Here is a 26,136-nt window from a genome sequence, read left to right as displayed (position 1 = left end):
TTATCTTTTACCAGATCTAATGTGTTATATTCTCCTACAATAATTTCACATTTCCACAAACTTCAAAGTGTTTCCTTTAAAATGGTATCAAGAATATGCATATCCTGGCTTCAGGTCCTTAGATTACAGGCAGTTCTTCTGTGGTAATTTCAGTACTTCAGCATGACGTTTCCTACAGGTTTCCTCATGTTTCTATTTAGAGTCATGTTCTCAAATTTTTCCAAGAACGTTATTAAGAAAACTTTCCATGGAAACCACAAGAAAACTTTAGTAATGTTCATAGACCGTTCCAGTAATGTATATCCCGGTTTCAGCATCAACAAACTATCCTGTTATGTGTGTTCAGGTGTGTTGGCCTCACTCCCTAATTGGCCACAGCTGAAATTAGTGCTTGTTTCCTTTGAAATGGGGTCTGTTTGAATCATAGAAAATGATAGAGGCCTCTAGTGGCCCAAAGGACATTTTAGCATGGGCAACGCCATTGAGGGCTTCGACCATTTAAATATAGTCAACTGGGTGGGACTTCCAACTTCTTTGGCTGATCCCTCCTGGTGACCCTGTTGTTGTCAACCGGGTCATCAGGAGGGATCAGCCAATCGTGAAGAAAATTGACTGCTTCAAAATGGAGATAGACTCAATGGCGCTGCCCATGCTGTTACAGACGCTATAAATGGCACAGATAAAGATTAGTCCTCTATCTAATCTCTATGGTTTGAATAAACTAAAATGAGCAGTTTTCTTATGAGTTTAAAAAACATGGCATACTTGCTCCATCCTGGTGGCATAGTGGACTAGTTCCATGGACAGACAACAGAATATCATAGGTTTGAATCTCACTGATGCAGTGTCACAATCCCCAAAACAATGTGTTTGTATGATTAATGCCTAAGCAAAGGAATTTCCATGTCTGCTTGGAGTTCAAAACAGTTAACCTAAGCTAGCAGTATTATTAAAAGTCTTGCTGAAACATGATGTTCACTTCCATTCTCAGAACATTTAAAAAAAAGTTATCGGTGAGGAAACTTACGGCTTCATTCACAGAACCAATGGGAAACCAAAAACATATGTTCCCACAACTTCCAAGGAACCAAATGTGTTAGCTGGGCTCTTAAGTTAGTAGCAAATTACTCACTCTTCATATTGGGCTTTTAAAAGCAATGGAAGATTTACATGTACGCAGGAGTTATACACACTCATCTCAAGTCAGAAAAACCATGCTGTTCATAAGTGTGACGCTCCATTCTTTAGCCAAAACAACTAAATGGTTTACAACAGCACAATAATATAATTTTTATTTTATTTAACTAGGCAAGTCAGTTAAGAACAAATTCGTATTTACAACGACGGCCTACACCGGCCAAACCTGGACGATGCTGGGCCAATTGTGCGCTGCCCTATGGGACTCCCAATCACGGCCGGTTGTGATACAGCCTGGATTCTAACCAGTGTGTCTGTAGTGATGCCTCTAGCCTTCAACCGTTGCGCCACTTGGGAGCCCCAATACTGAATCACATCCTAGGTAAGCCATGAAAATGATCTGGAACTCCCTTTTGTGATTCTATCAAGTCCAAAAGCACAGGCACAATACATACATTAACAATTTATTGCTATTTAAGGGATACACAAAATTATTTTACAAATATCTTCTAAAGTACACATGCCGTATCTTAATTTGACCCAGTTTTTCACAGCAGGAAATGGGAATTATTATGTGGATTATAATTCATGGATGTTTTTTGTAGGGGTGGATACATTTTTCGTTAGGGCAAATGATGTCTGAAATTTAAAGTGGAAATTACAAACCATAGAAGTCTTTTTAAACCTGGAATACACTACAAGTTTGCATTTCCTGCAACAAGGATCAAATTAATATACAGCATCTGTAATATCTGAACATTTTGCTTAGTTAATACTACTTTGCTACTGGGTCGTTCCATACTTGCGGGTAGTAGGGGTGCTGAGGGTGCAGCACCCCCTGAAAAAGTAGTGCACTAGGCCTTTACTAGTCCTGTATTAGCAGACCGATATAGCTGTCTTTAGCCCGGGCAAAACTCCCCCACCCCCAAACGTAAGTGTAGGTGAATGGATGATCTCCGCATGTGTGGAGCATGGAGGCGGCAGTGTGATGGTGCTTTGCTGGTGACACCGTCTGATTTATTTAGAATTCAGGGCACACTTAACCAGCATGGCTACCATAGCATTTTGCAGCAATACGCCATCCCATCTGGTTTGACCTTAAATGGGACTATCATTTGTTTTTCAACAGGACAATTACCCAAAACACACCTTCAGGCTGTGTAAGGGCTTTTTTTTTTACCAAGGAGGAGAGTGATGAGTGCTGCATCAGATGACCTGGCCTCCACAATCACCCGACCTCAACCCTACAGATGGTTTGGAATGAGTTGGACCGCAGGTATGAGGAAAATCAGCCAACAAGTGCTCAGCATATGTGGGAACCCCTACAAGAATGTTGGAAAAGCATTCCTCATGAAGTTGGTTGAGAGAATGCCAAGTATGTGCAAAGCTGTCAACAAGGCAAAGGGTGGCTACTTTGAAGAATCTCAAATACAAAATATATATTGGTATGTTTAACACTTTTGGTTACTACATGATTCCATATGTGTTATTTCATAGTTTTGATGCCTTCACTATTATTCTACAATCTAGAAAATAAAGAAAAACCCTTAAATGAGTAGGTGTGTCAAAACCTTTGACTGGTACTAATATATATAATCTCTCTCTCCTGACAATGGATACAATAAATTATACTTGGGGAAATTCAACAGAGCCACATTGACTAATCCCATCTATACAAATTCTGGTTATGGAAACAAAATTAACTCATCATCATACACTATATATTCAACCATCCCAAAATGTTAGCATTGCTGCTTACATTAGAGGAACTTCTTATATGACAACTCAGCATTAAAAATATGCTCTCAGTCACAGGTTAACACGATTACTGATATATGAAGTCAATATCAAAAACCATTGTCTCCTTGTCTAAGAGCAATCAAACGTTTACATACAAACACACCTGAGAATAACTAATTTAAAATCTCTCACCACTACTACAATAATAAAGCACCTTTACATCTAAATCACAGGTTAACACTATTACTGTAATACAAACAGAAAGCAAACAGCGCTTTATATAGAAACACACCAGAGCTCTACTTTAAACTGTGTCAGCACACTAGTCTAGAGTAGCTTTACCTCTACCTGTCTCACAAGCCCACATGCCACCCATTTTCAATGTACCTGTATCAGAGCAGTTGTCCGTGGGCCTTCCTGACGGTGATCTGACTGTTGCGACTGTGTGTCTGTCGGTGTGTGTGAGACTCAGTATGGGAACCTACTGTAGCATGGGAACCTACTGTCTTGCCTTACATGGCAGGGTGAGGCTCAGTCACCAGCCCAGCCCTGTTCCACCAGACTATGCAGCTCCCACCTACAACCCAGACAGGACTAGCTCCCCCTACAGGGAGAAGAATGACGGTGCACTGGTGAACACAGCAGATGGGAGAAGAAATAGCCAGCCTCTTAAGGATCGGTGTCCCACCCTCAGGACGGTTGAGCTAACGTGCACTTACGTGATTAGCATGAAGTAACAACAACATTTCCCAGGACATATACATCTTATTTGGGCAGAAAGCTTACATTTCTAACTGCACTGTCCAATTTACAGTAGCTATTACAGTGAAAACATACCATGCTATTGTTTGAGGGGAGTGCACATATATGTACTTGAAAATGTATATATTGACTAATTAGGCACATTTGGGAAGACTTGATACATTTTGAACAGAAATACAATGGTTCTTTTTTTCAAAATTGAAAAAAGGGTCCTATCCTTACTATTAGTGGTTATAGACCGGCCATATTCAGATAGGCCTGGTAAAGATAAAGGTCAGGGTTGGAAGGCCACTGTAAAGGCAAGGCTTTTCTTTTTTATTTTACTGTCACGTTGTCAGCGGAGTTGAGTGTCAGAGGGACTAAAGGCACCTGTCAAATTATTTGAGTCCATGGTGTTTCTAAGTGTCCTATGTATTAATAATTCAAGAGGAGCTTTCATACTTGGTTTCGGACTTTATTGACGTGAAGGAGTGCGTAGGTGCCTTTGTTTGAGAGCGTCTGTGTCTCTTAAAACATCCCTTGAAACAAGCTGTAAATTGGCTCGTTAGGCTGTTTTCAGTTGTTATACCTGGTAAAGGAAGAGTTAAAACGTGATCAAATCAAAAGGTGTTCCATCGCTACATGGTGGCAGTGGTACCGCCATGGTGCAGAATGTGGTTCTGTCACATACGTGATTAATGAAGCATCTTTATATAATAGCCCTCTGTCGTGAGAGATGTGCAGTGTAAACAGGACTGTGCAAGCAAAACATGTCACGGTGTCCAAGAATGTGTGTGTACCAGTATGTGAATTTAGTCTGTCTATGCGTTTGCATGAGTTTCTTTGAGTCTGTGTTGAACTTTCCATTCTTGCATGTCTGTGTGTTTAAGCATTTTATCACTTGTTAACATTTTAGCTGACTACACTCAACAACATACGTTGGAGTTTAGCAGCGACAAGTGTGGGCGGATTGCACCTCCGACTACATTGAGTCACTGTCAGTCGATACTTCCATTCTTTAATAATTTCCTTGTACCTGTTTGTAAATAATGCAAGTCTACCGCAGAAGCACCGTTTAAATATTATCGAATGACCACCTACAGTAATCGTATCATGCAAATGAATTCTAGGTAGAATGTTCATCTTGGCACGTGACCATATGCCACGTAGCAGTGTAGACCCAGCCACCCTAGTGTGGATGCAGGGACAGATAGAGAAGCTGTCAAAGCTGTGGAGCTGTGGCGAAAACCAGTATCTCGTCATTAGTGATGATTAAATGGATCGCCTGACGTGAACAGCGGTCGCCATTGCAGGTAGCGTAACATGGAAGACAGGACAGAAAGCAGCGCTAGTTTGAGCAATGATAGCTGGCCTACCTTTACCCTTCCTATTAGTTTGGGAATGCTTTACCAACAATGAACATGCGAGTGGCCATAAATCAATAAAAAAATCGTGAGATCATGCAATTATTAAAGAAATTAATATGAATTGTATTCCCCAACCGTAAAATACCAGGAGAAAGCCATAAGCAGCTGCTTCTAATTAAAATAATTGTACGAGCCAAAACGCCCTTCCCTCAACATGAATATTTTTTGCATAGAGTGAGGGGGATGGGTAACCTCTTGTCTTTGCCCGAAGATTGCAATTTTGAAGCCCATGAGGTGGAAAAAGCCGCCATCTTGGTGTATGAGGATATTCTACCTATGCAAAGTAGCTAATGGTCCACTGGCTGACAGAATCATGATCATATAGCAATACCGCAAGAACTCCGGTAGGTTTCGCAATCCTCAGAATAAATTGTAACAGCAGAGGATCAGAGTGAAGCTAGGATCAATTGAGGAGCAGTAGCAGATGCAGAATTGGGCGCCAATAGCTCAGAGCTAGCCGTCAGCGCTGACGAAGGAACCAGAGCCGTGATCCAGTATCTTTTCATTGGTGACCAGCATCAAATGTTGGACAGAGGTTCGTCGAGTGCTGTCCGTGCTCAGCATGCAGGCAGCATAACATGAGGACAAAGCAGTGTTCATTCTGGTGATGATGACAATGTTCCACATGTGGGAGGCCATAATGCAAACAGAATTTAAAAGATCATGCAAAATAAAAAAAGGGAAGGAACATTTAGTGTATTCAGACTGAAGAACACCATCATATGGACCTCTGGAAAAGAGTAATGTAAACTCAACACCGTTGCCTTAAACATGCTCAAACTTGTGCTACCGAGAGAGAGGAGAGATACTCTGAAATGCATGTTTGTTCCTTCTCCGTAGGCCATGAAGAGTAGGCAGGCAGATGGATTCTTGAGCAGACTGCACGCTGAAGGGTCCTGACGCCCAATATGAACTGAATCCCTGCTATTTGAGCCTGATACGGCATCATTTGCCTGACTGAAATTGGAATAGAAAAGGCACGTGGTTCTATAACAGCCGGCATAGTACAGAGAGAAGACCATACGGTCTCTCTGTACAGCGGCACAGCTCAGCCATGATATACCATCACATAGTAATAATGTATGTTTTATGCCAACAAACTGAAATTGCTCAACAGTAGCAGATGCATCTTCAGCATGCACAGTGAGTGACCTGAATCCAAACCTAGACTTACAAATAGTCTACTTGAGCTAAAGGCTAATGTTTATTATATCCTGGCAAGCCATGAGAAGAATAAATTATAACCTGATAATGAAATAAAATAGACCCCATAGATTACTAGATAAGCTTGCATATAAGAGTGTCTGAATAAGCTCTAACAGATCTTTCCATAAGAGGCAATGAACGCTTGATCAACACTGATTGCCATGTGGGTGTTTAGCAAGCGGGTGTAGGTAATGCTAGTATCAACAGCCCATCCAACACGCTGAAACTATAGTAAGCCTTGATTAGTCATCGAACAGCTATATGCGTCAGCTTCCCCACTAAGGTCCAGGGTGACAACTAAAATATGCTCGTCATAAAAAGACCCAGTAAATGTTTAGCCGACGACAGACTAACGCCATTCGAGAGTAGGACAAGATATCACGCAACTTGACTGCTGAACATTTCATGTAGCGCCCACACGTTTGGACCAGCACAAGTTGGTAGATTTGAGTCAGGCTCAGTGAGCTGCATCAGGATATAAGATGCCTGCACACGCACTGTACAAGCATGCATGATAAACGCACAAACTTGCTTTCCACTCTCCTAAAATGATGTGCTGTCGTACTGCAATGCTCCAGCATATGCTATGGAAGGAATAGCTAGTGTTGCCCTCTAAGTACCCACAGCCTCACTGTGTGCTCTTGCAATAATAGCAACCATGCCATAACACTATGTGCACTATGTACAGAACATAGTCAGCCAATGCATGAATAACACAACATCCACCTAGGTGATGTATACGGAGCCTAACCACCATGTGCTCCCATGATGAAATATTGGCAGCCATGCCAGAGGCATACTGTGTGCAGAAAATGAAACATGGAATATCATCTTACACCTGAATGTGCCAGCATTCACCACAACATTAAGAATTGCAGCCTAAACACATAACTAGTATTTAAGACATGAAAATAACAAAATTAATTAATACCAGTACTAATATATGATTAGAGTGAAGTGAATGCCCAGAGCGCACTCGAAGTGCACTCTAGATTGAATTTACAAACACACTTTTCGTCTCGGGCCTAACATCTGTGCCAATATCCTCCAAACACCGGCTTCTCAGGCGTTATCACTTAAAGGGAAACTGGTGACAGTTTTTCATGGTCATGGATAGCGTAGAAACTGATTCATTTTTTAAATTGTATTTATTTCACCTTTATTTAACCAGGTATGCTAGTTGAGAACAAGTTCTCATTTACAACTGCGACACACACAGAGTTACACATGGAATAAACAAGCGTACAGTCGTGGCCAAAAGTTTTGAGAATGACACAAATATTAATTTCCAAAGTTTGCTGCTTCAGTGTCTTTAGATATTTGTCAGATGTTACTATTGAATACTGAAGCATAATTATAAGCATTTCATAAGTGTCAAAGGCTTTTATTGACAATTACATGAAGTTGATGCAAAGAGTCAATATTTGCTGTGTTGACCCTTCTATTTCAAGACCTCTGCAATCCGCCCTGGCATGCTGTCAATTAACTTCTGGGCCACATCCTGACTGATGGCAGCCCATTCTTGCATAATCAATGCTTGGAGTTTGTGGAGTTTTGTTTGTCCACCCGGCTCTTGAGGATTGACCACAAGTTCTCAATGGGATTAAGGTCTGGAGAGTTTCCTGGCCATGGACCCAAAATATCAATGTTTTGTTTCAGAGCCACTTAGTTATCACTTTTGACTTATGGCAAGGTGCTCCATCATGCTGGAAAAGGCATTGTTCGTCACCAAACTGTTCCTGGATGGTTGGGTGAAGTTGCTCTCGGAGGATGTGTTGGTCCCATTCTTTATTCATAGCTGTGTTCTTAGGCAGAATTGTGAGTGAGCCCACTCCCTTGGCTGAGAAGCAACCCCACACATGAATGGTCTCAGGATGCTTTACTGTTGGCATGACGTTGGGGACAGAGAATAAAAGGAGCAGGTTTCTGGGCATGGTAGAATAGATTCAGGGCATAATGTACAGAAAGGGGTATGGTGGGGTGCGGGTACAGTGGAGGTAAACCCAGGCATTTTGTGACAATAGAGGTTGCATCTCTGGATGTACTAGTTATGCTGGGTCAGAGCACCGCATGTGTGGGAGGTGGGACAAAGGAGGTATCTGAGGCATGTTGAGTGGGACTAGGGGCTCCGCAGTAAACTAAAACAATGATAACTATCCTTAACAACAATATACAAGACATATTGACATTTGAGAGACTTAAAGCGAGGCATAAAGCAATCACAGGTGTTGATTGGGAGAGCTAGCTAAGACAACGGGTAAGACAACAGCTAATCAGCTAAGACAACAACAGGTAAAATGGCGATGAATGGGCAGAGGGTCAGTTATCTACACACAGGGCCTGAGTTCGAGGCTGGGGCCGACAGATAAACAAAGAATAAACAAAACAGAGTACCGTGATTAATGAACAGTCCAGCAGGCATCAACTATGTAGCCAAGTGATCATAGGGTCCAGTGAACAGCAATAGATGAAACAGGGAAGCCGCTGGGTATTCGTTACTACCTAGCAAGCGGGAGACACAGCGTTTAAAGTTAGCAGGCTGGGGCTAGTAGAAGCGCCTGCTCCGATGGCAAAGGCCGGTTGGTGGCACAGCGGATGGAGTTACGTCTGCAGACCAGTCATGGTGGAACGGTGGCGCTTCCTGTCGACAAAAGGGTCCAGGCCAGTTGGCAAAAGAGGTATTGCGGTTGTAGTAATTTCGTTTGCTAGCCGGGAGATGCGCCTGGCTCGCGGCTATCTTGGCGTAGCAGTGCAGCCATCTCTATTAAATTAGTTACACTTTATGGAAAAATAACTTATGGTCACATCCACACAAAGTCCAACATTTATTTGAAATACCAAAGTGTCAAAATACTGGTAAAACTCGAGCAGATTTCTACCACATCAAGTGTTACAATAAACAGTAGAAACTTCATAACCTGGGCAAAGTTGCCCCAGAAAGACATCTGAAAACTACCACATTCAAAGTAAAAATCTCAGCAAATGTACTTAAGGGAGAAAGGTTCATTGTACATTCACTAAAAAGGCAGACATAATGAGAAGAAATGTACTATTGCACTTCCAATCATATGATTACTCTGTTGGTAGGAAAGCAGATTCAAGCACTGACAAGTTACTCTTGAAATAACCTTTAGCTGCATCTGAAGGAAACATACAAACGGTACAAACGACAATAGTAGCAATTACAGCATCAGTATTAATAAATAACCACAACAATTACGGTAATAATTTTAAGGCATTCGAGTGAAAACATTAGCACAGACCAGCAAGATAAATACTTAAAATAAGGAACAGGATAGAGAAAGGCTATTAAGTGAGAGGTAATGGAAAGAATAGAGATAGAGTGGGATTCACCCACAATTCAAACCATTGTGCATGTAGCAGATTGTCATAAATATCTGATGTATACAGCAGGAAGAGTAGGAAAGTGTAAGCCCCAGAAAAGTATACAGCTCTTTGTTACAGTACAGTCAATAGTAAAAATAACCACAAAGAATACCAAAACCAAAGGAAGGTGAATGTGAGCACCTGCATCTACCACCTGAAGCCACTGTACGATAAAGTACAGCTTAACATGCCCATGTAAATACAACAACATTGTACCGAAAATATCTCAACGGTCATAACAGTGACCAATATGTTTACCACCTTTTGGTTTGAGAGTAGCATGTATCTCTTTGGTCTATCTATGTGTTGTCTCTCTATTTATGTGTGTTTTGTCCTATATTTTTATTTTATTTTTAAATCCCAGCCCCCGACCCCGCAGGAGGCCTTTTGCCATTTGGTAGGCCGTCATTGTAAATAAGACTTTGTTCTTAACTGACTTTCCTAGTTAAATCAAATAAAAAGTATCGAGAGAGTGCGTGTGAACACGCATGAGCATGTGAAAAAGCTTGCCTAGAATTTAAACTATGTACTGCATTGAAACACTATTTCTGCTGTGTTTAATATCCCACCACAAGTCATCAGTGTAAAGGTGCCGTAAAACACTCAAGCAAGTATTCTTATAAAACATCAAAGTCAAGTTGAGGCACAGCAAAACCCTGTGATTCCAAGTTCATGAGTGTCCCAAATGGCACCCTATTCCCTATACAGTGCACTACTTTTGACCAGAGTTCTTTTGGCCCTTGGCTTAGTCAATCTACAAAAGATCTCATATTTCATATTTTAACTGACAAAAGAAAATAAGAAATGATGGTGCCAGGATGACAGTTGATTGTACTGGCAACCAACCTCTGACACAGCAATCTAGTTCTCATAAAACCAGAAAAATAACTGCAAATCAATTTCGTAGTGCTTGGCATGTTAGCTACTTCATGTCGAGTCCTGAGTACCTCCCTCTAACCAGCTATATTTCAATCTATTAATTTACTATATGAAAAAATCTCTCTCCCTAGCAGTTGGTGGTATGTAATTGTCCCTCAGTGAGGATGGATGTGATACTGTTGTCGTAAAAACCGTCCTCGTCCTCAGAACTGAGGTTGGAGGCTCCCAGGACAGGTCGACGCGTCTGATACGCCTTCCGCCTGAGCGAGGAAACAAGACACGGTTGTCATTAGCTCATTGACTGTAGTTGTTACTAAAAAAAAGGACACAGTTCCTACTGAATGTACTGGAATTTGAGTGTTTTTTGTGTTGTTCACTGAACCATTCCAATGTCTGCTAATGCATTTCAATAGAGGACTAAAACAAGAAATAGGTATTTCTAAATTTGAGCAAGTTTGAGCAGTGGGCTGAGTGACATTGAAGCACCACCTGCTGGCACCGAGGGGTTTGACAACACTGGTGAAGGTGTCTGTACAGGAGTGTGGATTATAATACACTGCTCCAAAAAATAAAGGGAACACTTAAACAACACAATGTAACTCCAAGTCAATCACACTTCTGTGAAATCAAACTGTCCACTTAGGAAGCAACACTGATTGACAATAAATTTCACATGCTGTTGTGTAAATGGAATAGACAACAGGTGGAAATTATAGGCAATTAGCAAGACACCCCCAATAAAGGAGTGGTTCTGCAGGTGGTGACCACAGACCACTTCTCAGTTCCTATGCTTCCTGGCTGATGTTTTGGTCACTTTTGAATGCTGGCGGTGCTTTCACTCTAGTGGTAGCATGAGACGGAGTCTACAACCCACACAAGTGGCTCAAGTAGTGCAGCTCATCCAGGATGGCACATCAATGCGAGCTGTGGCAAGAAGGTTTGCTGTGTCTGTCAGCGTAGTGTCCAGAGCATGGAGGCGCTACCAGGAGACAGGCCAGTACATCAGGAGACGTGGAGGAGGCCGTAGGAGGGCAACAACCTAGCAGCAGGACCGCTACCTCCGCCTTTGTGCAAGGAGGAGCAGGAGGAGCACTGCCAGAGCCCTGCAAAATGACCTCCAGCAGGCCACAAATGTGCATGTGTCTGCTCAAACGGTCAGAAACAGACTCCATGAGGGTGGTATGAGGGCCCGACGTCCACAGGTGGGGGTTGTGCTTACAGCCCAACACCGTGCAGGACGTTTGGCATTTGCCAGAGAACACCAAGATTGGGAAATTCGCCACTGGCGCCCTGTGCTCTTCACAGATGAAAGCAGGTTCACACTGAGCACGTGACAGAGTCTGGAGACGCCGTGGAGAACGTTCTGCTGCCTGCAACATCCTCCAGCATGACCGGTTTGGTGGTGGGTCAGGGTCAGTCATGGTGTGGGGTGGCATTTATTTGGGGGGCCGCACAGCCCTCCATGTGCTCGCCAGAGGTAGCCTGACTGCCATTAGGTACCGAGATGAGATCCTCAGACCCCTTGTGAGACCATATGCTGGTGCGGTTGGCCCTGGGTTCCTCCTAATGCAAGACAATGCTAGACCTCATGTGGCTGGAGTGTGTCAGCAGTTCCTGCAAGAGGAAGGCATTGATGCTATGGACTGGCCCGCCCGTTCCCCAGACCTGAATCCAATTGAGCACATCTGGGACATCATGTCTCGCTCCATCCACCAACGCCACGTTGCACCACAGACTTTCCAGGAGTTGGCGGATGCTTTAGTCCAGGTCTGGGAGGAGAGGCACCATCCGCCACCTCATCAGGAGCATGCCCAGGCGTTGTAGGGAGGTCATACAGGCACGTGGAGGCCACACACACTACTGAGCCTCATTTTGACTTGTTTTAAGGACATTACATCAAAGTTGGATCAGCCTGTAGTGTGGTTTTCCACTTTAATTTTGAGTGTGACTCCAAATCCAGACCTCCATGGGTTGATAAATTTGATTTCCATTGATAATTTTTGTGTGATTTTGTTGTCAGCACATTCAACTATGTAAAGAAAAAAGTATTTCATAAGAATATTTCATTCATTCAGATCTAGGATGTGTTATTTTAGTGTTCCCTTTATTTTTTTGAGCAGTGTACATAATCATATCTGGCATAACTGGTATGACAAGATGCAACGCTGTACAGAACAGCCATATAGAGGGTATGGGATACTAAAGAATACATTTGGTGTATACTGCTTGTATGTACTGTAGATAGATATCTGTCAGGGAAGGAACTCACTTTAGCTCACTCTCCAGTGCTGTGACTTTTGCCTGCAGATACTAAGGAATTTGTTTGTGTGTATATATTTATCAGGGAACTCACTTCTCAGACTCCAGTGCTGTGACTTTGGCCTGCAGTGCTTCCTGCAGCTCCTGCTGCTCCTCCAGGTCCCTAAGAGCCTTCCTGCGGACCCCCTCTAGTCGTTCCACCTCGCCTTCGCTCTCGTCCAGCTGACGCTTCAGGGCCTTCACACGCAGGGACAGCTGGGGACAGAGGTGGACAGGTGGTTAGGATACTGTCACACAGCACAAGGGACCAAGGAAAGGTAAAAAGGTCAGCAGGACACAGCAAGTCCGCTATTAAATGCATAGAAAAGACAACGTCCTGAAGTGAAGTATTTATGGTATGTAGTTGTAGAGTGAGGAAACAATAGGAATCTCCACCAAAAACCACCTAGTTCTCTGTCATTACATTCATTTTCATGTTATAGTACACATACTGTATGTACATAGACATGAATGTACTAAGGGATAATCAACAAGGGGCTATGCGTTCCCTGGAAAATAACAAGTATTCAACAATGCCATGGTATAAAATAATAATATATGCCATTTATCAGACTATTTTCTCCAAAGCAACTTACAGTTATGCGTGTAAACACTTTACATACTGGTGGTCCCGGGAATCGAACCCACAATGCTGGCATTGCAAGTGCCATGCTCTACCAACTGAGCTAGAGGACCACCAGTATATATTAACATGTACCTGGTCTCGTTGCTCAGCGTGCTGGTTCCTCTCCTGGTCCAGAGTGACGATTATTTCCTTCAGCTTTCTCTCTACTCTCCTCTGGGAGGCCTGGATACTCAGCTTCTCTCTGAACACGGAGACATATCATTACACACAATACTCATACTATTCAGATCAACTATAGTATCCACAAAGCCAGGACTACTGCTAGTCAATATTATGGTGCTTGGCATGTTAGTACTTCATGCAGTGTCCATAGTACTTGAGCAGTTACTGTACACACCTCTCTTCACTGTGTAGCCTCTCCTCCAGCTCCTGCACTTTACCCTCTAACAAAGTGATTCCAGCGGAGGGACGGGACTGTGTCTCCATGTCTGCCACACGGGACCTCAACTCCTTCACCTGAGGAGAGCGCGTTGGCATATCAAGATGTGTTTGAGCAAAAATGTTTGAGGGTGATGACACTTAGAATTAGGCATTTTCTGTTACATAAAATGTTGGATATGAAAAGTGAAATCTGTACCTGTCTCTCTAGGACACTCTTGTCCATCTCCAGGTCATGTACGGTTGAGCGCTCCTTCATCAGTTCTCCACGCAGCTGGTCAATCTGAGAAAGAATGGAAGAAAGAGAATAAGCAAACATTCTGAGTGACTTAGTTTGTATGGAAATCAGTACCTGCTTGTGTGTGTGTGTGTATTAAAGTACAGTACCTGTTCTCGACTGCGTGCAACACGATCATTGAGAAGCTCCACGCTGCTCTTCTCCTCATCCAATTCAATTTCCATCGTCTTCACTTTGTCCTGACACGCATCCACCCAAGTTGTAAACAAATTAGTTTGACCATGTCTTTTCAAGCTCTCCTCCCCTTCCCAACACCATATACTCCATGCTGATAGTCCCAGGCTAGAAGTCTTTCCCATACAATTCCCAAAGCTCTCAGAAGAACCCTTGACCTCTAACCTCCATTTCCCAGACATACAGTATTTCCACACCTATAATTCACCCCAAAATCTTTGACATTTAAAGGTAATGACCTTTGACCCCCTCACCTCCAGGCCTCTGAGTTCCCTGTTGCGGTCCGTCTGAGAGCTCCTCCCAGAGTCCAGTTCGCTTTCCAGATGTTTGAGGCGGCTGCTGAGCAGGTCTCTCTCCAGCTGGGCGCTGTCCCTCTCCTCCCCACACACCAGCAGCTCTCTCTTCAAACGAGAAACCTGGACCACGGAACGGGGATGGAGTCAGTGGTTCAACATTTGGAAAGGGGACATAAAATTCCCAATATATTGATAAGCCACATAAGGATCACCTCAAGTTTGTCTAAACAACTGTAACTCACTTCATACCGTATCTTTATATTTTCTTCCTTCTCTTCCCTCAATCCTTTTACTCGCCTTCCTGCTTTCTCTCTAAAATACACCTGCAAACTCTCTCTCTCCACTGTTCTCACTCCTTTCTTTGTACCTGAACACCATCTTCCTGTCCTTTCCTTTGCTCTGCTCTCCCTCCCCTCATCCTGAAGTGTCCTTAGGTTGGCCTGGGGCCTCTGCAGTTCAGCCAGTCTGTCCATTCCCTCTCCCTACATCTCCTCCTCCCGCTCGCTCTCTCCCTCTCACCTCTTCCTGCAGTGTCTTCAGGTTGGCCTGGGCCCTCTGCAGTTCAGCCAGTCTGTCCTTTCCCTCTCCCTACTCTCTCAGTCACCTCCTCCCCCTCGCTCTCTCTCTCCCTCACCTCTTCCTGCAGTGTCTTCAAGTTGGCCTGCGCCCTCTGCAGTTCAGCCAGTCGGTCTTTGCCCTGCCGCTGGGCATCCTGTAGGTCTCTCCTGGAGCGCTCTCTGTATTCATCCATCTGGCTCTGCAGGGCCTGCACCGACTGACGGGAGTCCCCCAGCATCATCTCCATCTGACGGGTTGAGAAAGGGTGGGTGGAAAGGGCATGGATGGGAAATAAGGTTAGGGTGATCTTTGTTAATTCAGTTTTAAAGCAATCCAAAACCCATACCAGGGCAATAGGAAATAAATACATAAAAAAGCAGATGCGCGCACACACACGCGATGCCGCACCTCCTTGCTAATCTTCTCCAGGGCCCGGTCTAACAGTCTCTTCTGCTCCTCCAGGTCACTCTTGCCCTTGCGCAGCGCGTCTCTCTCCAGATCTCTCTCCTCCAGCCGTTGGCCCAGCTCATCCCTGTCCTTGCCCAGACGGGAGAATCCTCGCCTGGCTTCCTCCAGTTGGGACCTCAGGGAGCGGTTCTCATCTTCCAGTGCCTGCTCAGCCTCTGAGCTCTGGGGCACGCTGGAGTGAAGCCTCGTCTGTGGAACAGAAAAATACCCATTTATTTAGGAGTATGTGTATTTAGGTATACCTTAACGTAATAACAGATCAGAGTTTATGAATCCATGCATTACTGTGTAGTAATTATGTGTCCTTTTCTAAGATATAAAAGTCTCACACTTGCATTTGTGCCTAGTGGTGTAGCTTATGTTTGCCGAGTGTTACTCCTGTGTGTTTTTCCATAGCTATACATGCATGCTGCGGTTTTGGTAAGTGTATTTTACCATGCGAGTCAGTCTTTCTCTCAGCCTTGTGTTGGCTTCCTGAAGCTCCAGACTCCCCTGATCCAATGGTGAGGACCCACCTGACGACTAGAGACCGCGAGAGAGAGGTAAAAGAGTTCAACCTCGCATCCATGATCCATCCCACACTCAGTCAAAGTTTAGATGTATCAAGTTGATGACACCTCACCTGCTTTGCCTTCTCAAGTGCCATCTCGAGCTCATCTTTCCCCTGCCGTGATTGGTCCTTCAGCCTGTCATTCTCTGACCTCAATTCAGACTCCCGTACTTGGCTAGCCCTCCTCAGGGCTTGAAGCTCCTCCTCCTTCTCATTTAGCGCAACCTTTTGCCTGTTGACCTCCGTGCGAGCCTGCTTGATATCATCATTACAACGCTGAAGATCCTTGGAAAAAGCAAATCGTGAGGAACAGAATGTGTGCAACTGCCTTTTGTGCGTGCGTGCGTGAGAGAATGAGTTAGAATGTGGGCGTATTTAATTGTGTACAGTGCCTTCAGAAAGTATTCATACCCCTTGACTTAATCCACATTTTGTTGTGTTACAACCTGAATTCAAAATGGATTAAATATATACATGTTTCTCACCCATCTACACACAATACCACATAATGACAGTGAAAACATGTTAGAAATTCCAGCAAATGTATGGAAAATGAAATACAAAATGTATTTTACATATCTATTCACACCCAAGAGTAAATACTTTAAAAAATGTTTTTTTAATTTTAAATATTTTTTTTGCACCTTTGGTAACAATTTCTGGGTAAGTCTCGAAGAGCTTTACACACCTGGATTGTGCAACATTTGCCTATTATTCCTTTCAAAAGTCTTCAAGCTCTGTCAAATTTGATGTTGATCATTGCTAGACAACCATTCAGGTCTTGTAGATTTAAGTCAATTTTAACTCGCCCACTCAGGAACATTCACTGTGTTCTTGGTAAGGAACTCCAGTGTAGATTTGTCCTTGTGTTTCAGGTTATTGTCCTGCTGAAAGGTGAATTAATCTCCCGATGTCTTACGGGGAGCAGACTGAACCAGATTTTCCTCTAGGATTTTGCCTGTGCTTAGCTCCATTCAGTAAATGTTTTATCCTGAAACTCCAGTCCATAACGATTACAAGCATATCCATAACATAATGCAGCCACCACTATGCTTGAAAATATGGAGAGTGGTACTCAGTAATGTGTTGTATTTGCACCAAACATAACACTTTGTATTTAGGACAAAAATGTAATTGCTTTGCAACTGTAGTGCCTTGTTGCAAACAGGATGCGTGTTTTGTAATATTTTTTATTCTGTACAGTCTTCCTTCTTTTCACTCTGTCATTTAGGTTAGTATTGTGGAGTAACTACAATGTTCTTGATCCATCCTCAGTTTTCTCCTATCACAGCCATTAAACGCTGTAACTTTTAAAGTCACCATTGGCCTCATGGTGAAATCCCTGAGTGGTTTCCTTCCTCTACGGCAACGGAGTTAGGAAGGACACCTGTATCTTTGTAGTGACTGGGTGTATGCTCAAAGTTGTATTCAATGTCTGACGTTTTTAGTTTTACCCATCAATACCTACCAATACCAATTCTTTGTGAGGCATTGGAAAACCTCCTGTCTTTGTGGTTGAATCTGTGTTTAAAATTCACTGCTCAACTGAGGGACCTTACAGATAATTGCATGTGTTGGGTACAGAGATGAGGTAGTCGTTCAAAAATCATGTTAAATACTATTATTGCACACAGATTGCATGCAAGTCATTATGTGACTTAAGCAATTTTTTTTACTCCTGAACTTATTTAGGCTCGCCATAAAAAGCATTCTACTTTGACATTATGGGGTATGGTGTGTAGGCCAGAGACAAAAAAAAAAAGGTCAATTGAATCCATTTTAAAATTCCAGTGTCAACACAACAAAATGTGGAAACAAGGTGTGAATACTTTCGGAAGGCACTGTGTGTAAGAATATGTGTATGCTCAATCTGTGACATTGTGACCATGAAGAAGCTTACCTCTGCATAAGAGTCTGCCTCGTCAAAGCCAGGCATCTGCTTCTTCATGGACATCAGTGAATCCTGAAGCTCCTTCAGCTCCCCCTCAAACTCTTCCTTCTCCAAACGCGCTCTCATGAGCCTACACAAACACAGCCAATAATTATTAAAACACACAGCATGTACGATCATCATGTGAACACAACAGCTAATGCGCAACAAACAATGCACACTTTTTTGAATCTTCACACCGTCACAAACCTGTTGCTATCTAGGAATCTAAAGTAATCTCAATACATAGGAAATTGTATCATGTTTCATTTCAATAGTTTAGATCATATGTCTGTTTATAACATAGTTGATATGATTACTTCGATGAATCATTTGTCAAGATGGCTTGATTAATAAAAATAGCTTGAGATTCATTTGAGAAGTTATAGAAATTGGTAAATAAATCTTGATTGATCATTTGTTCAGTAGATTGTAGTTAGTATTTATTCTTCTAATGATCAGATCATTAGTCACATCAAAACTTCAGATACGAGCATGTTATTTGAGTGACGTGTTATTTGAGGAACAGAACTCAAGTTAAAGATTTGGCCCCATGAGACTAAACTATTCTACTCAAACCAAACAGAGTCCGTTTGAGTTTCTCGCTCACGTTGGTGTGTTGCTCTGCTCCCCGTTCCTGCCCAGTAAAAAAAAAGTCAGGGATAAAAAATATAAAAAGGTACATGCATTAAAGGGAGGGAATAGAATAACATCTAAGGTCAGAACCAAAGCCACTGGACACATTACAGTTTCAACAAAAAATTGAAGTATTCAAATGCAATCCAAAATAAATAAATAAAAAAGGTGTGACCATCGGTAAACATCTTAGGAAAGTGTGACAATGCAAACTCTCTCGTGTTCCGAAACTGAGACTCCTATTCAAATGAAAATACTCGGGAGCAAACGGTCTCCCTTTAGCAGGGCTGGGAATTGCCAGGGACCATACAGTATTATCACAATACATAGGTGCCAATACGATACGTATTGCGATTCGCATGACTCACGATTCTATATGTACTGCAATTCGATACTCCGATTTTGTTGCAATTTTATGCTACAAACATAGTGCTTACTATGTCTGCTGCAGAGAGAGAGAGCATGAAGAAATTTGTTTTGATCAGTCCTGGAAACAAAAGGTGTTGAAACATATGGGCTCACTACTTAGAAGACGGAGAACAAAGCTATAGGATGAACATTACAGGTGTTTTGGAGCAGGTACAGCAGACTAGCGCCAGCTGAAAAGATACTATCAAATCCAATTCTATTTGTCACATACAACAGTTATTCACCTTAGTGAAATGCATGAAATGCTTACAAGGCCTTAACCAGCAATGCACTTAAGAAATAAGAAATATACAAATAATTAAAGCGCAGCAGCTTAGGAAATTGCCACGTCTCCTGATGTACTGGCCTGTCTCCTGGTAGCGCCTCCATGCTCTGGACACTACGCTGACAGACACAGCAAACCTTCTTGCCACAGCTCGCATTGATGTGCCATCCTGGATGAGCTGCACTACCTGAGCCACTTGTGTGGGTTGTAGACTCCGTCTCATGCTACCACTAGAGTGAAAGCACCGCCAGCATTCAAAAGTGACCAAAACATCAGCCAGGAAGCATAGGAACTGAGAAGTGGTCTGTGGTCACCACCTGCAGAACCACTCCTTTATTGGGGGTGTCTTGCTAATTGCCTATAATTTCCACCTGTTGTCTATTCCATTTGCACAACAGCATGTGAAATTTATTGTCAATCAGTGTTGCTTCCTAAGTGGACAGTTTGATTTCACAGAAGTGTGATTGACTTGGAGTTACATTGTGTTGTTTAAGTGTTCCCTTTATTTTTTTGAGCAGTGTATATACATGTGGATAGAGTTACGAAAGAGGGGGGGGGGGCAATATAGAAGTAGTCTGGGTCGCCATTTGATTAGATGTTCAGTAGTCTTATGGCTTGGGGGTAGAAGCTGTTTAGAAGCCTCTTGGACCTAGACTTGCCCTCTGGTACCACTTGCAGTGCGGTAGCGGAGAGAAAAGTCTATGACTAGGGTGGCTGGAGTCTGACCATTTTTAGGGCCTTCCTCTGACACCGCCTGGTATAGAGGTCCTGGATGGCAGGCAGCTTGGCCCCAGTGATGTACTGGGCCGTACGCACTACCCTCTGTAGTGCCTTGCGGTCGGAGGCCGAGCAGTTGCCATACCAGGCAGTGATGCAACCCGTCAGGATGCTCTCGATGGTGCAGCTGTAGAACCTTTTGAGGATCTGATGACCCATGCCAAATCTTTTCAGTCTCCTGAGGGGGAATAGGTTTTGTTGTGCCCTCTTCACGACTGTCTTGGTGTGTTTGGACCATGATAGTTTGTTGGTGATGTGGACACCAAGGAACTTGACGCTCTTGAACTTGAAGCTCTCAACCTGCTCCACTCTCAACCTCTCCGTTGATGAGAATGGGGACGTGCTCGGTCCTCTTTTTCCTGTAGTCCACAATAATCTCCTTTGTATTGATCACGTTGAGGGAGAGGTTGTTGTCCTGGCACCACACGGCCAGGTCTCTGACCTCCTCCTTATATGCTGTCTCATCGTTGTTGGTGATCAAACCTACCACTGTTGTGTCATCGGCAAACTTAATGATGGTGTTGGAGTCGTGCCTGGCCGTGCAGTCATGAGTGAACAGGGAGTACAGGAGGGGACTGAGCACGCACCCGAGGAACCCCCATGATAAGGATCTGCGTGGCGGATGTGTTGTTACGTATCCTTACCACCTGGGGGCGGCCTTTCAGGAAGTCCAGGATCCAGTTGCAGAGGGAGGCGTTTAGTCCCAGGGTCCATAGCTTAGTGATGAGCTTTGAGGGCACTATGGTGTTGACCGCTGAGCTGTAGTCAATGAACAGCATTCTCACATAGGTGTTCCTTTTGTCCAGGTGTGAAAGTGCAGTGTGGAGTGCAATAGAGATTGTATCATCTGGGGCTCTGTTGGGATGGTATGCAAATTGGAGTGGGTCTCGGGTTTCTGGGATAATGGTGTTGATGTGACCCATGACCAGCCTTTCAAAGCACTTCATGGCTACAGACATGAGTGCTAGAGGTCGGTAGTCAATTAGGGAGGGCAGGGCAGGCCCCCCCAAAATCAGTACTCTTTAGCAATCATATGTGTAAGTTTGCCTTAGAACAGTGTTTCTCAACCCTGGTCCTCAAGTACCCCCAACATTACACATGTGTACTGTAACTCTGGACAAGCACACGTGATTCAACTTCTCAACTAATCATGAAGTTCTCAATGAGTTCAATGAGATGTGTTTGTCAAGGGCTACAACGAAACTGTGTAATGTTGGGGGTATTTGAGGACCAGGGTTGGTAAACACTGCCTTAGAATACCAGGTAAGGAGCTGCCACTGATAAGGTGCCACAATATCTCTGGTATTTTGGATCATAGGGCAAGACAATATAAAACTGACCTGACAAAGACTACTAGTTTAAAGCTAATATGAAGACAACTTCACAGGTGTAGAGACATGTGTATGACGCACCATTGATATACTACAGCCAATGAAATAATTATATATTGAGGCACTCACTCCTGCTTGGTGCTGTGAAGCTCCTCTGTGGTAGTTTCCAGCTGCTTCCTCCACTGGCCTCCCTGGTCCCTGCAGCTCTCTAGCTCCTCCTCCAGGCAGAGCATGGCATCATTCACCCTCTGCCTCTCCTCCTCAATCTGCTGCTGGGACTAACACATAGCAGGGAGAGTGCAGATATATGGTACATACATGCAGCTGAAGTCGGAAGTTTACATACTCCTTAGCCAAATATATTTAAACTCAGTTTCCCACAATTTCTGACATTTAATCCTAGTAAAAATTCCCCGTCTTAGGTCAGTTAGGATCACCACTATTTTAAGAATGTGAAATGTCAGAATAATAGTAGAGAGAATGATTTATTTCAGCTTTTATTTCTTTCATTACATTCCCAGTGGGTCAGAATTTTACATACACTCAATTAGTATTTGGTAGCATTGCCTTTAAATTGTTTAACTTGGGTCTAACATTTTGGGTAGTCTTCCACAAGCTTCCCACAATAAGTTCGGTGAATTTTGGCCCATTCCTCCTGACAGAGCTGGTGTAACTGAGTCAGGTGTGTAAGGCCTCCTTGCTCGCACATGCTTTTTCAGTTCTACCCACATATTTTCTATTGGATTGAGGTCAGGGCTTTGTGATGGCCACTCCAATACCTTGACTTTGTTGTCCTTAAGCCATTTTGCCACAACTTTGGAAGTATGCTTGGGGTCATTGTCCATTTGGAAGACCCATTTGCGACCAAGCTATAACTTCCTGACTGATGTCATGAGATGTTGCTTCAATATATCCACATAATTGTCCTTCCTCATGGTGCCATCTATTTTGTGAAGTGCACCAGTCCCTCATGCAGCAAAGCACCCCCACAACATGATGCTGCCACCCCTGTGCTTCATGGTTGGGATGGTGTTCTTCGGCTTGCAAGCCTCACCCTTTTTCCTCTAAACATAACGATGGTCATTATGGCCAAACAGTTCTATTTTTGTTTCATCAGACCAGAGGACATTAATCAAAAAAGTATGATCTTTGTCCCCATGTGCAGTTACAAACCGTAGTTTGGCTTTTTTATGGCGGTTTTGGAGCAGTGGCTTCTTCCTTGCTGAACGGCCTTTCAGGTTATAGCGATACAGGACTCGTTTTACTGTGGATATAGATACTTTTGTACCTGTTTCCTCCAGCATCTTCACAAGGTCCTTTGCTGTTGTTCTGGAATTGATTTGCACTTTTCACACCAAAGTACATTAATCTCTAGGAGACAGAACGCGTCTTTGTGAGCGGTATGATGGCTGTGTGGTCCCATGGTGTTTATACTTCCATACTATTGTTTGTACAGATGAACGTGGTACCTTCAGGTGTTTGGAAATTGCTCCCAAGGATGAACCAGACTTGTGGAGGTCTACAATTGTTTTTCTGAGGTTTTGGCTGATTTCTTTTGATTTTCCCACGATGTCAAGCAAAGAGGCACTGAGTTTGAAGGTAGGCCTTGAGATACATCCACAGGTACACCTCTAATTGACTCAAATTATGTCAATTAGCCTATCAGAAGCTTCTAAAGCCATGACATCCTTTTCTGGAATTTAAAAGCTGTTTAAAGGCACAGTCAACTTTATGTATGTAAACTTCTGACCCACTGGAATTGTGATACAGTAAATTATAAGTGAAATAATCTCTGTAAACAATTGTTGGAAAAATGACTTGTGTCATGCACAAAGTAGACATCCTAACCGACTTGCCAAAACCATGGCTCGTTAACAAGACATTTGTGGAGTGGTTGAAAAACAAGTTAATGACTCCAACCTAAGTGTATGTACAGTTCTGACTTTAACTGTACATACAGTGCATTCGGAAAGTATTCAGACCCCTTGACTTTTTTCACATTTTGTGATGTTACAGCCTTATTCTAAAATGGATTAAACTGTTTTAAATCCTGTCTCGGAGCTCTACAAACAATTCCTTCGACCTCATGGCTTCGTTTTTGCTCTGACAGAGTCTCTTTCCAAATCACGTCCAAGCAATTGAATTAACCACAGGTGGACTCCATTCAAGTTGTATAAAGACCTCAAGGATGATCAATGGAAAAAAGATGCGCCTGAGCTCAATTTTCAAGTTTCATAGCAACGGGTCTGAATACTAAGTAAGGTATTTCTGTTTTTTATTTGTAATACATTTGCAAAATGTCATTATGGGGCATTCTGTGTAGATTGATGATTTTTTTTTTTTTTATTAAATTTTAGATTAAGGCTGTAACGTAAATTTGTTTGGGAAAAAGTCAAGGGGTCTGAATACTTTCCGAATGCACTGCACATACTACAGGAGGTTGGTGGCACCTTCATTGGGGAGGACGGGCTCGTGGTAATGGCTGGAGCAGTCAGTGGAATAGTATAAAATACGTCAAACATGGTTTCATGTGTTTGATGCCATTCCATTTGCTCCGTTCCAGCAATTATGAGCCGTCCTCCCCTGATACATACAGACTGAAATAAATAAACCAGTCCCTGTTTCGCAGGGACCTCCAACCAATGCATATACTGTGCTGTTCCATTTCAGCACTACCATACCGGATTTAACTAATGAAGGGGTAAATTGGGATTGGATAGCTTAACACTGAACATTTGACATATGAAGAGTTTATTTCCAAAACGCTATATCCACCAATTTCTCATGTGTTTTTTCATCAGAAATGATTTCTTATGGGTACCTTCATGTGTGTAAAATATTACTGTTCAGTTTTTTTTTATCCATAGATTTTAGATGTGTACACATTATTTTTGGGGGGGCAAAACGTTATATATCCTTTGTTTAGCTGGAATGTAATGTTTGTATCCTGTATATTCACTGTGATATGTGGTTGTCTAACCTAGCCATCTTAAGATGAATGCACTTTATGTAAATTGCTCTGGATAAGAGCATCTGCTAATGACTAACATTTCAAATGTAAATGTTTTACATACAGATCTCATATTACTGTATTGAAGAATTTTAAAAACATTTTAAAAATAGTGATGTCACAAATGTATACTTTGTACAGTTCCTTAAAATGTCGTTGTTTGTTATATTTGACCGTGTAAAACCTAGCGTACAACTTATTTCTCTGAGAGTGAGGCGGATATGTCAAGTGATAGATTTGAAACAAATACATGTGTCATTGAACAACCCCATGCCATGCTTATGTAACGGATGTGAAATGGCTAGCTAGTTAGCGGGTACGCGCTAGTAGCATTTCAATCAGTTACGTCACTTGCTCTGAAACCTAGAAGTAGTGTTGCACCTTGCTCTGCAAGGGCCGCGGCTTTTGTGGAGCGATGGGTAACGACGCTTCGTGGGTGTCAGTTGTTGATGTGTGCAGAGGGTCCCTGGTTCGCGCCCGTGTCGGGGCGAGGGGACGTACTAAAGTTATACTGTTACACTTAGATCGTTTTTTCACTCTCAATTTCTTTAAACAATAAAAGCTCATTTACCAACATTTCTGAAAATGGATATATAGCATTTTGGACTGAAACTTCCACACACACACCAACGTATCTACCTGTGACACCTGTTCCATGGTGCTCCTCAGGGTTTCCATGTCCTGGCTGTACTGCTCCCTGAGGGCCTCCATCTCCTGGTCGTGGCTCCCCACCTCTTCCTTCAGCGCCCCCTTCAGGGCCGTCAGCTCTCTCTCCCTCTGACGCAGCACCTCCTCCTGACGCTGGCGCAACATTGCCGCCTCCGCCAGGTCCGCCTGCAACGACATCACATCCTGCAAGGGAGAGAGAGGAGAAGGGGAGAGAGAGTGTAGAGTGTGTGTAAATAGCACTGAATGGCTGCCGTTCATCACCTGGGAGTTCATAAAATGCCACCATACAATGTTAAGCACTTTGAATAGTGCTACATAAATGCAAGACATCATCATCGAGGCGGCAGGTAGCCTAATGGTTAGAGTTCTGGGCCAGTAACCGAAAGGTTGCTAGATCGAATCCCCGAGCTGACAAGGTACAAATCATTCTGCCCCTGAACAAGGTAGTTAACCCACTGTTCCTAGGCCGTCATTGTAAATAAGAATTTGTTCTTAACTGACTAGTTAAATAAAGGTTAAATAAACATTTTAAAATCATCCTTGTCGTACCGCCTGCAGTGACATGGAGTCTGTTTGTGGTGTGTTCTCTGGAATTCCCCTCAGCTCCTCCTGAAGCTCAGCCAGCTGGTCTTCCTGTTGACGCACCCGAAACTCTGCCCCCTCTCTGGCCATCCGCAGCTGGGTCAACCTGACAGGGAAGACACCAATCGATACCCCAATCAATATACTCATTAACGTATCAGTCAATTAGACAATCAATCCATCAACCGAACAATTAAAGAAGCAGGAGATTAAGGACCCTTTAATGGGCTGCTTAAAGGTGCAATCCATAGGTTCTCTATATTTTGACAACAAAACGTAGAATAAATACATACGGTGACATCACTTTTGGGGGTCTTAACACAC

General features: G+C 43.1%; 2 protein-coding genes across 4 annotated transcripts in view; both read right to left on the bottom strand.

Annotated features, from left to right (window-relative positions):
- LOC139554430 (tuftelin-like) overlaps positions 1–3,375 on the bottom strand; it is a 34,331-nt gene extending 30,956 nt beyond the window's left edge. For both annotated transcript variants that reach the window (XM_071367197.1, XM_071367198.1), the window contains exon 1: positions 3,265–3,375. The gene's annotated coding sequence lies outside the window, so the exon portion shown is untranslated. The remainder of the gene's footprint in view (positions 1–3,264) is intronic.
- A 5,688-nt stretch (positions 3,376–9,063) lies between these two features.
- cgnb (cingulin b) overlaps positions 9,064–26,136 on the bottom strand; it is a 50,644-nt gene continuing 33,571 nt past the window's right edge. Inside the window, exons 6-20 of one of the 2 annotated variants that reach the window (XM_071367195.1) lie at positions 25,780–25,918; positions 25,201–25,413; positions 21,681–21,829; positions 18,084–18,204; positions 16,256–16,459; positions 16,069–16,155; positions 15,574–15,822; positions 15,242–15,412; positions 14,566–14,727; positions 14,227–14,316; positions 14,039–14,122; positions 13,799–13,917; positions 13,534–13,642; positions 12,871–13,031; positions 9,064–10,777 (exon numbers count right to left, since the gene is read on the bottom strand). In XM_071367195.1, coding sequence (XP_071223296.1) covers positions 10,645–10,777; positions 12,871–13,031; positions 13,534–13,642; positions 13,799–13,917; positions 14,039–14,122; positions 14,227–14,316; positions 14,566–14,727; positions 15,242–15,412; positions 15,574–15,822; positions 16,069–16,155; positions 16,256–16,459; positions 18,084–18,204; positions 21,681–21,829; positions 25,201–25,413; positions 25,780–25,918 — 2,191 coding nt within the window. In that variant the 3' untranslated portion in view covers positions 9,064–10,644. Of the gene's footprint in view, positions 10,778–12,870; positions 13,032–13,533; positions 13,643–13,798; positions 13,918–14,038; positions 14,123–14,226; positions 14,317–14,565; positions 14,728–15,241; positions 15,413–15,573; positions 15,823–16,068; positions 16,156–16,255; positions 16,469–18,083; positions 18,205–21,680; positions 21,830–25,200; positions 25,414–25,779; positions 25,919–26,136 lie in introns of both variants that reach the window. The other variant, XM_071367194.1, reaches the window with a different exon arrangement.

This window comes from Salvelinus alpinus, chromosome 26, assembly GCF_045679555.1.
Source record: "Salvelinus alpinus chromosome 26, SLU_Salpinus.1, whole genome shotgun sequence".
Classification (NCBI taxonomy): domain Eukaryota; kingdom Metazoa; phylum Chordata; class Actinopteri; order Salmoniformes; family Salmonidae; genus Salvelinus; species Salvelinus alpinus.
The sequence above is the reverse complement of the archived record's forward strand: the minus strand, read 5'-3'. Positions and strand labels throughout refer to the sequence as shown.